The 14,874-nt window shown below is 45.3% G+C and overlaps 1 protein-coding gene across 6 annotated transcripts in view; it reads left to right on the forward strand.

Moving 5' to 3' along the window:
* Nucleotides 1-14,874, forward strand: part of Ntrk2 (neurotrophic receptor tyrosine kinase 2) — a 331,243-nt gene that overhangs the window by 262,194 nt on the left and 54,175 nt on the right. For all 6 annotated transcript variants that reach the window (XM_031359018.1, XM_031359015.1, XM_031359013.1 and 3 more), the window contains 2 exons: nucleotides 820-992; nucleotides 6,617-6,851. In XM_031359018.1, the coding sequence (XP_031214878.1) occupies nucleotides 820-992; nucleotides 6,617-6,851 (408 nt within the window). The remainder of the gene's footprint in view (nucleotides 1-819; nucleotides 993-6,616; nucleotides 6,852-14,874) is intronic.

Genomic DNA, 14,874 nt, shown 5'->3' on the forward strand with positions numbered 1-14,874 from the left:
GAAGGGATGGGACGTTTCTCAGTGTACAGGGGAATGGGCTGGGGAAAGCCTTTAGGGTATCGCATAAAGACGGAACATGATCCTGACTGCAGCCGGAGGCTGGGACTACCAAGCTTCCCTGTGTTTTCCTATGAGATCTCTTTGGGATTTATTATTTAAAGAGTCACATGAGCAGGGGCTGGAGGATGGCTCAGTGGTTAAGACTATGACATCGAGCTCTTTCTGAGGATCCAAGTTCAGTTCCCAGCAGCCACTTCATGTGCCTGACAACTGCCTGTAACTCCGGTTCCATAGGGTCCAGCACCTCTACCCTCTGTGGGCACATACACACACACACACACACACACACACGGGCATGGACACACACATGCATGCACTTATTGCTGTATGCAAATACATCTACATAGATAAAAATTAAGGAAAAAAACATTTTCAAGGGTTATCTGAGTAGAGAAGTGTACCCAGTACCATAGAAATTTCAGCAGGCACCACGAAGTGACATTCAGGCTGACACGAACTGGCAGACACTGTGGTGACCATTGGGCCAGACCAAGGTAAGAAGGGTAAAGCCCATAAGGTAGGCTCCCTTGTAACTCAATGAGAATGCAGTTAGCAGACTGCTCCGAAAGCTCCGGACCTCTGTGCACCCATGAGGACAAGGCCTCACAGGCACAAACAGTACTTCCTCGGGAATCACGGTGCTTCCTGACATTTTATGTAACTAATTAGATACACGCTCATCCCTTCTAGAATCCTCAGGACTCACTGGTGGAATTCCTTATACAAACAGCCTTCTCTTTGATGTCTCCATTTTGACAGACGCTGAAGGACGCCAGCGACAACGCACGCAAGGACTTTCATCGCGAAGCTGAGCTGCTGACCAACCTCCAGCACGAGCACATTGTCAAGTTCTATGGTGTCTGTGTGGAGGGTGACCCACTCATCATGGTCTTTGAGTACATGAAGCACGGGGATCTCAACAAGTTCCTTAGGTATAGTGCGGGGGGAGGAACCAACCTGGGCGTGGTGAGGGGGAGGAGCCAACCTGGGCTTAGCGAGGGGGAGGAGCCAACCTGGGCTTAGTGAGGGGAGGAGCCAACCTGGGTGTGGTGAGGGGGAGGAGCCAACCTGGGTGTGGTGAGGGGGAGGAGCCAACCTGGGCCTACCGAGGGGGAGGAGCCAACCTGGGCTTGAGAAGAGGGCGGAAGGACTGATCAGATAACCAGGGAGAGGATGGGAAGCTCCCCGGGAAAAGTAAAGGGAAGCCCAGGCCTTTCATTGGAGCATTCCTTGGTGACGCCCACACGTGACACAGAGAAGTAGAGGGAAAGGAAGAGCACATTTCTCCTTCCTCCAGACTGTGTGTCTACAGGGTGGCCTCTCTCCAGACACACATGAAGCTGGCACTCAGCTCTGGGATATGTGAGTCGAGTCTTCTGAGCGACTGTTTATACTGAGGTAGCATGGGTTGCCATGGTGTACCATGCACAAACTCTGTTAGAAAAATTCTACTGGTGACCAACTCAGCCATTAACAGGATCCCAAGAAGAGATGAGATTGATAACATGACTTGGGGCTGTTTATCACCTTGGTGGGGACCCCTGGTGGATGTCTCCATCCTGTCACTGTCTAGACAGAAGCATACAGGGAGTCCTATAGACACAGCATGACATGGAAGAAAGCAAATAATGCCTTCATTTGCATTAGGCAGATAAGGAAATAAAATGGATCTTACATGTAAGTCATCAGGGTGGGGCACCCGTGTCCCAGTGTGTACAAGAGAACATGGCTTCTCCTTCTCCCTCAGCACCATGGGGTTCCTGAGTGAGTCTTCAGCCTATCTTGCTCAGGAACCTTGCCCCCTACTGCCTCCGTCTCAAGTCTCTTACAGTCTTTTCTATGTGTTCCTTTCTTTTAAACATGGGCTGGCATCTTTGAAGTATGAGCCTGAACATTCCGTGTATGTCAGTAGAGAGTTAAAGCCTGGGAAAAACAAAATATGAAGGTAGCAAACCTTCCCTTCCTGGCCTTCCATTCCCCACCTGAGAAGGCAACATGGCATACATCCCAAGAATGAGTTTAGAGTGGAAGTTATAAGTAACTTTTGTTCCCACAACCCACTAGTTCTGCCACAGTTTCCTATTTACTTCGATTTAAGGATCCGAAATCCCAGTGAGTGGCATTTCTGTGTAATGGTCACACAAAGTCCTCCCTGACCTCCCTCACGCCCCAGGCTGCTGCCTGGGGTGCCACACAGAAGTCATCCCCAGACAGCTTCACATGTTGCTGCAAGAGTCACACCGTGGGCTTAGTAATCAGTAAGTCCCAGGAGGAATAGATGAAGGGGACAGTGCTTTCAGAACTGGCTGTGTGGGTTGCTGGTGTCTAGACCATTCTTATGGTCTCTGTCTTTGTTACACATCCTGTTCAGTTCCTGCCTGGGCTGGACTTCTGCTTTCCCTACAGATGTGTGTAGGAAGGGATGCCAGGTGAGACCAGGAGCACATGGAAAATTCAAAGTAGAGAGAGACAATCCTAACCCATTATCCTGTGTTAGCAAAGTTTTCATTGTGGGTGAAAGACAGGATAGTGGCAGATTCCATACTTCATGTTGTTCGAGCTAAGGTAAAGTGAAGAGAAGACATCACCTTGGTTGTTCCTATAAAAAAAAAATGTTTTCACCATTCCCCAGGCTCTTCCTTAATCCAAAAATGGTCCTTCTTAAATATCCTAGCAAAATAAATCCACCTGCAATTATCTGCATGAAGTCAAGTGCATCTGCATGTTCAGACTGGGATGTGTGTGTGTGTGTGTGTGTGTGTGTGTGTGTGTGCATGCTCTGTGAATGACTGTGTGTGAGTGTCTGTTTATCATGGGTCTGAGTGTGTGTGTATGAGCATGCGGGTGTGAGTACATATGTGTGAGTGTATATTAGTGTATGCATGTTCTGTGTGTGAATGTGAAGGTGTGTGGGAGTGTATGTGCATGAGTATGTGTGTGTTAGTCTGTGTATATGTGCACAAATGTGGGGGGGGAGTATGTATATGTAAGTGTGAGTATGTGCGGCTGTGACTGTGTGAGGATATGAATGTATGTGCCTGTGTGTATGCATGTGTGCATGAGTGCAATAAGTGTGTATGTATGAGTGTGTATATTCAAGTGGGGGTGTGAATGTATATGGGTGTAAGTGCATATGCATGTGTGTGTGCATGTACATATGTGTGTATACATGTGTGTATGCATGTGAGTGTCTGCATATGTGGTTGCAAATGTGCCTGTGTGTGAGTGTGTGAATGTGTGTGTATGCATGTGTGGGTGCAAATGTGCCTGTGTATGAGTGTGTGAATGTGTGTGTATGCATGTGTGGGTGCAAGTATGCGTGTGTATGAGTGTGTATGAGTATGTGTGAATGTGTGTGTATACGTATGAGTGTGTACACTGCCACTCATCCTTTTCTGACTCTCCATGTGCCCCAGCTTCTCTGTGGCCTTCTGAAGCCCTCCCTTGGCATCCTTCACAGGGTGTGGAGAGCTTAAAAACTCAGCCAGCCAGCTTGATTCCAGAATCTGCTAAACTCGGGAACAGGGTGGCTGCCAAGGGGCAGGCTTCAGGTGCAGCGATGCATTGCAAGTACAGGCTGTCCTCTTACTGGGAGGAGACCTGGCCCGCGGCAGCCATGACAGATCTCCAAGCATCTTGGCAGAGCCTGATAAAGCCAGATGTCTTATGTCTCTTACCTTCTTATTCATGTAAGAACACATACACCGAGCAGTGTAGCCAGGTCTTACATCAGTGGAGTGGCAAAAGAGAAGGAAAATTTTGTTTCAGGAGTTTCACAGTTCTTCCCTCTAGAATCTCCCCCAAAGTTCCATTCTAATGTAGAGAAGGATAGAAAAGGAACTTTCAAGTAGTAACAGATGATATGTATTCAAATTTTCTAAGCATGTAGATGTATTAATGTATGAAAACCAAGTAGTATTTTAAAAATTAAAAATGAATGATAAACTTATTATTATTATTATTATTATTATTATTATTATTATTATTACCACTCTTGTAGTACAGTCAAAGAAGCCGAGTCATATAGCAGGTGATAGAGCTAAGACTCCCACCATGTCCTCCCTTCCAGAGGAAGTGGCTGTGAACACCCTCAGAGGAATATGGTTTAAGGATGAACAGGGGAGCCACTGTATAAGATGGATAAATCTGAGCAATCAGGGTTGGGTAACATGGTTGGCAACAATTAATTAAATATTTTAAAATAGCTATAGAGGTGATGCTATTAATACAAGGGAAGATAGATATCTAAGTGACATGTATATCAATTATTTTGTTGTAATCTTACCTTATACGTTTTACACACTCATTAAATACAACACTATATCGAATAAATGTGTATAACTGTCATGGGCCAATTGATTTTAATAGTAAGTTTAACAATAAATTCACTTTAATTAGAAAGAAAACAAAACAGAAGGAGGCTAGGTTCAGCTTGACGGTAAGGTGCTTGCTTCATCTATGAGAGCCCTGAGTTTGATCCCTAGCACTCACTGCACACTGAAACACATAATAGGAAAGAGGTGTGAGTCACAGAGCCAGCTCTAGGTGGTGAACTGCCAGCTTCAAGCCATGCCAGAGACCACCGGGCCAGCAAGGGTTAGCATCTCCTGTAGAGGCTATAAGCCTGCTACAGGCTCCCCAACCCAGAGCACTGGGGAGGCCTTGCCACTTGTTAAGGAGCTCCACCTAGAAGAAGCAGTATGAATTTTTATTTCTCAAGAGATGGGGGAAGACCTGGACTCCTCTTAACAGCTTGTCCAGGAGGCTCATCCACCCTCCCCTTTATGGAGGGACATCCACTCCAAGAAAGCAAAGGTGTGTAGAGGCTTCCATGGGGGGTGTAGGGGGGCCGCCTTCTTGCCCTCTCAGAAGTGGGCAGGAAAATGGCTGCTCAAGAGCGTGAGATCCTCCCCCACGCTCGGGGCTATGAAGAGCCATTGGTGGAGGGCGACCAGCTCTCTTTTGCTTGTGGAGTTTGAGGCTGTTGAGATTGAGATCTTGGTGAGGAATCTCCTGTGAGGTGAGAAAAACTTTGGCATCCTCAAGGAAAGGAAAGTTCCTATTTACCCCAGGTCTCCATACCGCTCCACTAAGGACCTTGTTTTGGCAAAGTCCCACCCCTTGTTCTATAAAAAGCCCCTCCTCCCTCCTTAGAAGGATCTTCCAGTCTGCCTCATGCCAGTGCTCTTGGGAAAGTGCTCCTAGGATCTGGTTTACAGGGTAAGGAAACAGACCCAGAAGGTTATGTAACTCTCCTGTGTTGGGACTGGATTCAGATTCAATTCCGACAGCCTGAGCTTTGGTTTCTGCGCTGTCTTGTCTTCTAACCTCCAGGGATGTTTCCTCAGGCTCTTCCTGGGTGCCACAAAAGGCAGCTGGGGGCTGGGATTTAAGGAGAGGTGAAAACTGTTAAGGCGTGCCTGGTATGAAACCAGAAAGTTCCTCCCTAAGGAAGAGTTAAATCTTGATAGTGACAGAGTGGGAAGCAAAGGATTACCCAGCCTACTCCCCCCCCCCCCCTTGTGCCTTTGACTAATGAGGAAACTACAGATTAGTGAAGTTCAAACACTTCCCAGATCAGGGTGTTAGATAGTGGTGGACTGGGACCCGCCCCACACCTCTGCCAGTGCTTGCTCCCAGAGAAAGTGGAGGGAAGGTGGGCGTGGTGGTGGTGGGGAGTTGGTGACAACATGTTTTAGAAATGTAAAAGGGAGAGTCATTGTAGTCTGCAGCCTTTGGGGATAAAGGTGTACCCTGGGCAGGAACAGTTCATGGAAGGCAGGATCTAGGCTAAAAATGTTGGGTAATTCTGGCTCTCTCACTTTCAAACACCCAAATGCAGTCCTGGGACCCACAGATGAAGTCGCCCCCTTTAAAAACAGATTTTAAAAACCTCTTCATCTTTGCTGCGAGTGTTTCCAAGCCCTAAAAGGAGACACCCACTCCCTTCCTTTCTCTTGGGGTAGCCAGCTTTGCCCAAGCTACGCAAAAGCACCCTTTGTATTACTGTCTGTAGCTCCCTCTCTGGAAGAGTCACACACACACCGTGAAGCCACATTTGACCATAGACCAGGCGAGCTGTCTAGGTTTGGTGGGGACATCTGCAACTGTCAGTGTTGGAGCAGGGCAGCTCAGTGGATCACAGCTTGGAGGAGGGGTAGGGACCCAAAGATACTAGGATCATGACTCAAGGAGAGCCAACCTCCATAAGGCGCTTTTGCTTTATCTCAGTTGGGTTACGCTTCTCAGAGTTTGAGACTGTGGCCAATGTCTGATGGGAGCAGAGTCCTGAATTCCTTGAAACATGAGTATGTTGATGTGTTGGTGTGGGGGCTCACCATTCCAGCCTACACAACCCTGGCATCCCACTCAGTAGAAATGAGGCAGGTGGGTGCTTTCTTGGTATCTGTAGAGATCAAAGTGTGTATAGATTGGAGCATCCTGGTCTCTTCTTCACCCAGATCAGGTAGTGTCCTCCAGTCCCAGGTGTTGAGGGGAGGCTGAGGGTCCTTCCAGCCTTCTAGCTGAAGTTCCAGCCCCTTGTGTTGCCCCGCAGGGCACACGGGCCGGATGCGGTGCTGATGGCAGAGGGTAACCCGCCCACCGAGCTGACGCAGTCGCAGATGCTGCACATCGCTCAGCAAATCGCAGCAGGCATGGTCTACCTGGCATCCCAACACTTCGTGCACCGTGACCTGGCCACCCGGAACTGCCTGGTGGGAGAGAACCTGCTGGTGAAAATTGGGGACTTTGGGATGTCCCGGGATGTGTACAGCACCGACTACTACCGGGTGAGTAGCTGTTAAGGCAACGAGATCATCTTAAGTGGGGGGAGCTTGGGCCGGCATAAGAAAACATCCCTGGTTAGTGGAAATTGATTCGTCACAGTACCGGAGACCTCCAAGATCATTATGGTAGTGGGCGTGACTTCTCAGGCTCTCTCGTGAGAATGCAGGTGGCCGTCATCTTTCCATGTTCTCTACAATCTTTATTTTTATTTATTTTTACATGCATGAGCTTTAATGGACGATCTCACTTCTAAATCTCCTTTTCAGACACCAGCCGACTGGATCAAAGTTCATCCTCTGGGTCCCATTTTCCCTAAGTCACTTCTTTAAAGTGCTGCTTGAAACACAGTCATGTTCTAGGGTGTGTATAGGTTCAGCATAAGTGTTAGGGCAAACTGTTCTTGGCAGTGATTTTCCAGAGCATTGTGCCACATTGCCAAGAGAAACCTCATCAAGTGTTCACAGGGTGTTGGTCAAGGGCACAGGGGTCATGGATTTAGCCACGAACGTCCGTTCGATGCTGGGAGATGCTAACTAGATACCTTGAGGGTTGGACATGTATGAACTCCTTCATAGAACTACACTGGGTGATAGTAGCAGAATATTTGCACACATGTGCACAGTGGGAGAGGTTCCGGCAGCCTGTTCTGAAACAATCTGATCACAAAAGGGCAGAGTGACTGATAGTGCTTCAAATCCACTGGCTACTTGTGGTTAGCACATTCTGAGTGTGTTAGATTTGCAAATGGAGAGGTCTTCGTACTTGGATACAATGAATGGGGACATTTCTGGGAACCCAGAAGCTGTAGCAAAGCGGTGGTTTAGCATGGTCTTGAAATATTCATTGGTGTGTCACTTGCCACCTTCCAGAACAGGGTAGGGCCAGTCTTGGCCTTTGCTCAGCTGGTGATTATTTACCTGGAAGATGAACCTTCGCAGTTCCTCTCCTAGGTCCTCTCCTGCTGCCAGAATTGCTAGACTTGGTAACTTGGTACCTTTGCTGTACTCAGTAACTGCTGCACTTGCTAACTTGGTACACTTGGTTTAAGAAAATGAATCTATGCCTTGCTCCATGCTCTCCTGCAGACTGTTTTGTGGCGGCTTCTCCTTTGTTGCTTTGATGAGCATTGCTCCTATCTGGTGTGTGAAGAGTTTTTAGAGGTCAAGTTGGGGACCTTTCTTGGTGTTTGTGGAAGACGTGAGAAATCTTAATCTCAAGGGTACAGAATAGAACTTGGACGCAGCACTTGTTTCGAGTCTGAAAATGGCTAGCTTTTCCCAGACATTTGAAGTACAGCTGGTATTTTGTAGACACGTCTGCTTTATTAAATTTACTTTCCTTGGTGAAAAGTGGGGATGAGGAAATGGTGGATGGGGGACAGCATCCTCTTAGAGGTAAGGGGGAGTTGGATAGGTTGGGGGAGCATCAGAGGGAGACCAGGAAGGGGGACAACATTTGAAATGTAAATAAATAAGATAGCCAATTATCAAAAAAAGAAAGAAAGAGAGAAAGAAAGAAAGAAAGAAAGGAAGGAAGAAAGAAAGAAAGAAAGGAAGGAAGGAAGAAAGAAGGAAAGAAGGAAAGAAAAGAAAAGCTGGGATAAGTGATTCCCAGTTTCAGAAGAAATGGGTGGGTGCTTCTTCTAGGTGAGGTTTTGTTGATCTTTATGAGTATGTAAAGGAGAAACATGTGGTCCAAACAACAACTTTTTTAAAAAAATAAAGGACTTAGAACAAAGAAAGAGCTCAGCAAATGTTGTGATTTAATTATTATGCAAATCAGCAGAGGTGTATTTCATCTCAGTGCCAGGACTGAAGTAGGTGAAACCCAATGTTCTCAGAATCGTTTCTAGAAAGACAACTCGGAGAACAGATGTTGAAAGCTCAATAATAAAAAGATCAGACACTCAGTTCAAACCTAAGCAAAATATTTGAATAGACATTGTTCCAAAGATGATATAAAAGGACCAGGAAGCACAGGGAGAGATGTTGAACACCCCAGTCATTAGGGAACTGCAAAGGAAAGTGACAATGAGATATCACCTCATACCACTGGGATGCTGTACTAAAGATGGACGGACAGTAGTATGTGCTGTCGAGGATGTGGGGAAATGAAAACTCTCATCAATTGCTGGTGGGAAAGCAAACCTGTGCAGGTGCTTTAGAAAACAGCTTAGCAGTCTCTTAGGACTTTCAAAGTAAAGCCACGGTATAACCTAACAATTCTACCCAAAAGAACTGAAGTTCTGTTTATACAAAAGCTCCTAGTAGAGTGGTTCATGATGGCTAAAGGGTACAGGCAATTTAAATATCTGTAGGAGGAAGAGCAGTGGCCACCTCTGCATAAATGCCAGGGGCCACACAGCTGTAAAGGCAACTGCTGCAGGAGGACCTAATTGAAGACTGCCTGAGAGAGCAAGGATTGCTGATGTAGACGATGTCAGCCAATCAAGAGCTGCCTAAGAGGTGTTTATTTAGGACCAATGGGACACAGGTACAGGCTATAAAGGGCGCCCCCCCCCGGACTATTATTTTTTTTTTAAGATTTATTTATTATTATAATTATAAGTACACTGTAGCTGTCTTTAGACACACCAGAAGAGGGTGTCAGTTCTCATTACAGATGGTTGTGAGCCACCATGTGGTTGCTGGGATTTGAACTCAGGACCTTTGGAAGAGTAGTCAGTGGTCTTATCTGCTGATTCATCTCAGCAGCCCCACCCCTCCCCCCCCGGATTATTAAACAAGCTTGCGGCAGTGTTTCTCACCGGCCATTGATTCCGAACCACCTCATCTCCAACCCCCAAGGGCAAGTAGGGTTGGGCAGTGGGCAGTCCAGGGCACAGGCAGCAAATGTGTATCAGCTGCTAAATAGATAAAAACAACATGGTGAATCAGTAGAATGTTATTCAGCAGTCCAAAGGAATGAGGCTTATTCCATGGCACAACACACAGAAAATTGCTAAAACATCAAAAAGGAGCTGGCAAGATGGCCCAGTGGTTAAGAACACTGGATGTTCTTGCTGGGGACCTGGGTTTGGATCTCAGCACCCACTTAGTGTCTCACAACTTACTATAACTCCAGTTTCAGGATATTTGGTGCCCTCTTCTGACTTCTGCTGGCACCACTCACATATATGGTACAGACAAAATCATTCATACACATAAATTAAATAAATCTAAAAAAAAAAAACTAGAGGAAAAAAAAACCCCATAATATTAAGAGAAGGAAGTCAGGCATAAAATGCCAGTATCATGTGACTCTACTTACAAGGAGTGTCTAGAATGAGAAAATCCAGGAAGTTGGATGGTTTTCCAAAGGCTTGAGGGACGGAACATCAAAGGAGACTGGGAACAGAGTTTGGGATGGAGGAGGTAATTCAAGAATTATCTAGTGGTGTAAGGTACAACATTCTAAGTAGACGAATAATCCAACAGCCTTGGGCACTTTTAAGGAAAAGAAAAAAACTTGAAAAAGAAAATACTAGAATAGTAGCTGCCGTTATGTATATAAATTAATCTTTAACATTTATGCATTATTTAAACAGTGGTATTTGTAGTCTACCCCACAGCCTACTATCTTTTACTGTCGTTTGTTAGGAAACCCTCTTCTTGGGACATTGGACCCAATGCTGGGTGGATCTAAGCCTTCTTCTACCTTCAAGAACACCCACATGCATGCGGTATACATGAACTGACACAGCTCTACACATATGCACATATACTTAGAAGTCATAATAAATATAAAAAGTACTGCAGTACTTATGGATTACAGGAGCTGGTAATTCTCAGTTCTTTGTGTATTAAATATTCTTGACATTTCCCCAGTTATGACTATGCTTCAGAAGTAAGATTAGAGGCTGTAGAGATGGCTCAGTGGTTAAGAGCACTTACAGCTCTTGTTGGAGACCCAGGTTTGGTTTGGCAGGTCACAACCTCCTGTAACTCCAATGGCAGGTGATCTAAGCCTTCTCCCACTTTCAAGGGCATCTGCAGGTACATGGTATACATGAACTCACACAGGAATATACATATACACATATATTTTAATACTACTACTACTACTACTAATAGTCATAATCTATAAAAAGTTATCAAGTCCATCCCACTTGCTTGTGGTCATTACTCGACTATAGTAGGAAAGTTTGTGCTCTTGTTTCACTTGCTCACAATGAAGAAGAGGCCCCCCAGCTTTCCATCAGTCTTAGTCTTAGATGGAAATGAACAGCCCAGGAGAAAGAGGTAAATTGTGTAAGACAGGACAGTGGGTAGGAAACTTGGTGAATGAGTTAGGTATTCTGTTTAGTCTTTTCTAAAATTTCAAAATAATGGTTCACTTTTGGATTCATGAAAACATCATCAAAGGCATTTTTTTTTTTTGCTTATTGAAATAGTATTGCATGTAACACACTGTTGAGTCTGTCAAATGGATAAGCAGGAATTACTGCTTGGTTTCTCAAAAGAACTCAATAACCCCTCTCGAGTCCCTACACCCCACTGCCTGCACACAAAGTACCACCATTGATAAGCTTCATCCCAATCCTTCAGTGCCTCCTTGTGTGTCCGGCCACCATCTCTAGGTCATGAGCTTTAGTAGTCCTTGTGTGCCCGGCCACCATCCCTAGGTCATGAGTTTTAGTAGTCCTTGTGTGCCCTTTAGATTTCCTTGTGTGCCCCTTAGAGCTCCTTGTGTGCCCATTAGAACTCCTTGTGTGCCCGGCCACCATCTCTAGGTCATGAGCTTTTCTGTCCTTGATGCATATTCTGCAAACATTTCTTCATCATTTTCTTCCCATCTGCTTCAACAGCCCAGATCACATGTGAGCTCCCCACCAAAGTCAGAAACTCTTTCAGGCACAGTAACCAGGGAGAAGGTTGGATAGCCTGGTCTATCAGCTGCTTTTCTGTTGCTGAGATAATATACAATGACCAAAATCAACTCATAGAAGGAAGAGTTTATTTTGCCTCATGGTTGCAGAGAGCTAGATACCCATGATGGCAGGAAGCCGGAAGCAGAGCGGGAAGTAGCAAGCGTGTTGCAGGAGCTGGAACCTGAGGTCATATCTCAGTTTCACACACAGGAAGCAGAGAGAGCAAACTGGAAGTGGGTGGTTGTAAAGTCTCACAGCCTGCCTCCAGTGATGTAATTCTTCCATCAACATTCTCCATTCTAAAAGTCCCCGTAGTCTAGCCAAACAGCGCCACCAACTGGGGATGTTCAAATGCATGAGCCTATGGGGGACATTGCTCATTGAAGCCACCACACCTAGATAATCTTACTTGGAAAATGGCAATTAAGAATGGACTGACTCATTTGGGAAGTAAGAGATTCCTCACCTTTAAGAAAGATCTAACTCTAATAAGTGCCTGAGCCTTCTGCTCATAGTGACTTGTACATAGGCTGGTAGGGTGATCAGTGTAGCCTTGTGGGATGGGCACCAGCTCTGTGCTGGTGGGAAGAGCTGGTGGCAGCTGTTTCTGGTCATGAGGGAGCTGGCAGCACCAGGAAGCTGAGCCTGGAGCCTGGTGCAGCTGAGTTAATTACACCCTCCCAGTGAAGAGAAAAATCAGAACGCTGAGTTTTCATTGAAAGCAGCCCGGCATGGTAGGCCCAAAATTACTCTAGCATTTTTGTTTTCTGGATTGTTCTAATTAGCAGCTCTCTGCACCAGCCTTCTTTTTTCTTTTCCTCCTCTCCGCTGGCAAAACCCAACGATCAGGGATGATCGGAAGTGGATTTGTGTCACATTGTGCTAGGACATCACTCTGCCTGGTCATTACTCTGCCACTGTGGGTTCATCGAATTCTTCTTTTTCTTTTCTTTTCTTCTTAATTTGCACTTTTGGTAGTTTTCTATGTTTGAGTCTAACATGAGTGGAGAATTAACATAATCTGTTGGTGACTAGAGAGGCCCAAATTTGAGAGCCTAGCTTTTAAAGAGCCTTGTGCCCTGTGCTTTAGCTTTATATAAGCTATAAGAAATCCTACCCTTTAATTCATCTGTCTGTAAGAGGGAAAAGTGAAGGACAAGTAAGTTGATCCGTGTTCGGCATTTAAGGAGGCAGACGAATAAAAATTATCTAAGCAAGGCCCTGTTCAGAATCCAAAATGTCAGTGTTACCAACAAGGAACTAAGACATCACCACTGGATGCTCAACACCAGTTTATTGCCCAACAAGAAGGAGGGACAGTGTGCTGTGCTGAGCTTCTCAGTCAACACAGCAGATAGCCAGCCAATCCAGAGACAACCACTGAACCATCTCATAGCTTGGCATAGCTTTCCCTTATTTGCCTATGATGGAGTGCAAAGGCCAATGAACTAGACCTGACACAGAGCTTGGAAGAAGAGTCTAGATAGCATAAGAAACAGGCAAGCAGATAAAAAACTAATCAGGAGGGACTGGAGAGACGGCTCGTGGCTGAGCTTAAGAGAACTTGCTGTTCCTACAGCTGACCTCAGTGTGTGTCCCACTCACATGGGAACTCTCAATCCTGTCAGGACACTTGTTGCCTTCTGGCCTCTGTGGACTCCAGGCATGCATATAGCGCATATACATACATGCAGGGAAAGTATCTATACACATAAAATAAAAATAAACAAGTCTTTAAATGTTTTAAAATTTAAACAGAAATAGCTATCATACCTTGACCTTCAAAACAAATGTGTTCAAGGAATGTTTTTTACCTAATGCAAACATTTCTAGATAGACAATAACGTAGGTAAGTAGACAAATTCTCTCTAAAAATTACTTTAGTTTCTTATTGTGCAGTCTACCAATACTAATCTGAGATGCAGCATGAAGTAGGTCCAGTTCTTCCTCTTCTCTTGCTTTCCACACACAGGGCAGTACCTCACAAATTTGTGGTCCCTCGTTGGTTCATCCAAATAGATATTACAGTGCAGAGCATCTCACTCCATCAGAGTTAGCTCTTATGCATTTCCCTCTTCTAACACGAGAGGGTCAGGTGGCAAGTCTCCCGCCTCTGAGAGCATCTGTACAGACTGCTTCAGAGCATTGTTGATGAAGACAACCATGGGCAGGAGTGTGTCGCTTCAGCTCTGTCCATGCTTTGTCAGGTTTGTGTTTGACTGGCTTGGATGTGTGTGCCTCAGATACCAGGCCTGCTGACCTTGGGAGGTGAAACTCTGGCTGTGAGATGTCTCATCTCAGATGACTGGTTAGCAGTTAAGGACAGAAGGACTAAGATGGCTTCCACAGAGTACCATCAGGGGACAGCTTCCTCTGCCGATGTATGTCTGGAACACTTGAAACTAAACCCAATGTTCATTTCAAGGGAAACTTCAATATCTTCCTGAAAGCAAGACGTCCTTTTGTGTTTTCGGCTCTCATTTGTATGTGTCATTTCCCTATTTACTTTGCCACTATAAAATACTTACACAATGACTCTTGACTTTCAGATGAACAATTAGAGATCTTCCTAGTTGGGCTCTTTTACTTAAAGTGGCCTCGGGGAAAAAATGATATATTGTCTATTCTTTGAAACTGTCTCCACTCCACTCTCCCCCCAACACTTAGAGCATAGTTCAGAGGAACTGTCTGCCAGCGAGGAGTCAGAACACTGCGTTCAGGCTAATTCTGTATTAGAAGAGATTTGCATAAATTACTTCAAGTTTCTAAGTTGGTTTAGTTTGTATCCAAGCTTTCCTAAAGAACTTTTACTTACACTTGAGAGTTTTAGGAGTGTAAGGGCAAGAGTCCTCTCATTCATTCATTCATTCATTCATTCATTTCCTTACTCAATAATCATTTTTATTCAGCACACGTTTAAGAAACAAACAGTATACAGTATACTGAATACAAAAGGAGTCTAGAGAAAAGGCGCATGGGCTCTACATGCACATCCCACTGAAATGAGACAAGCCCTGCACTGGAGATATACACTGGGAACCACAGAGAAGCAGCTTTGGAAAATCAGAGTGAAAGTCAGAGAGAAGCATTCAACCTGGAATTAAAATGGAAACCCTAAGTAGTTCTATTGTCTAGAAGCCCTGAACAGGAAAAAG

Source organism: Mastomys coucha, unplaced genomic scaffold (assembly GCF_008632895.1).
Source record: "Mastomys coucha isolate ucsf_1 unplaced genomic scaffold, UCSF_Mcou_1 pScaffold7, whole genome shotgun sequence".
NCBI classification, from domain to species: Eukaryota; Metazoa; Chordata; class Mammalia; order Rodentia; family Muridae; genus Mastomys; species Mastomys coucha.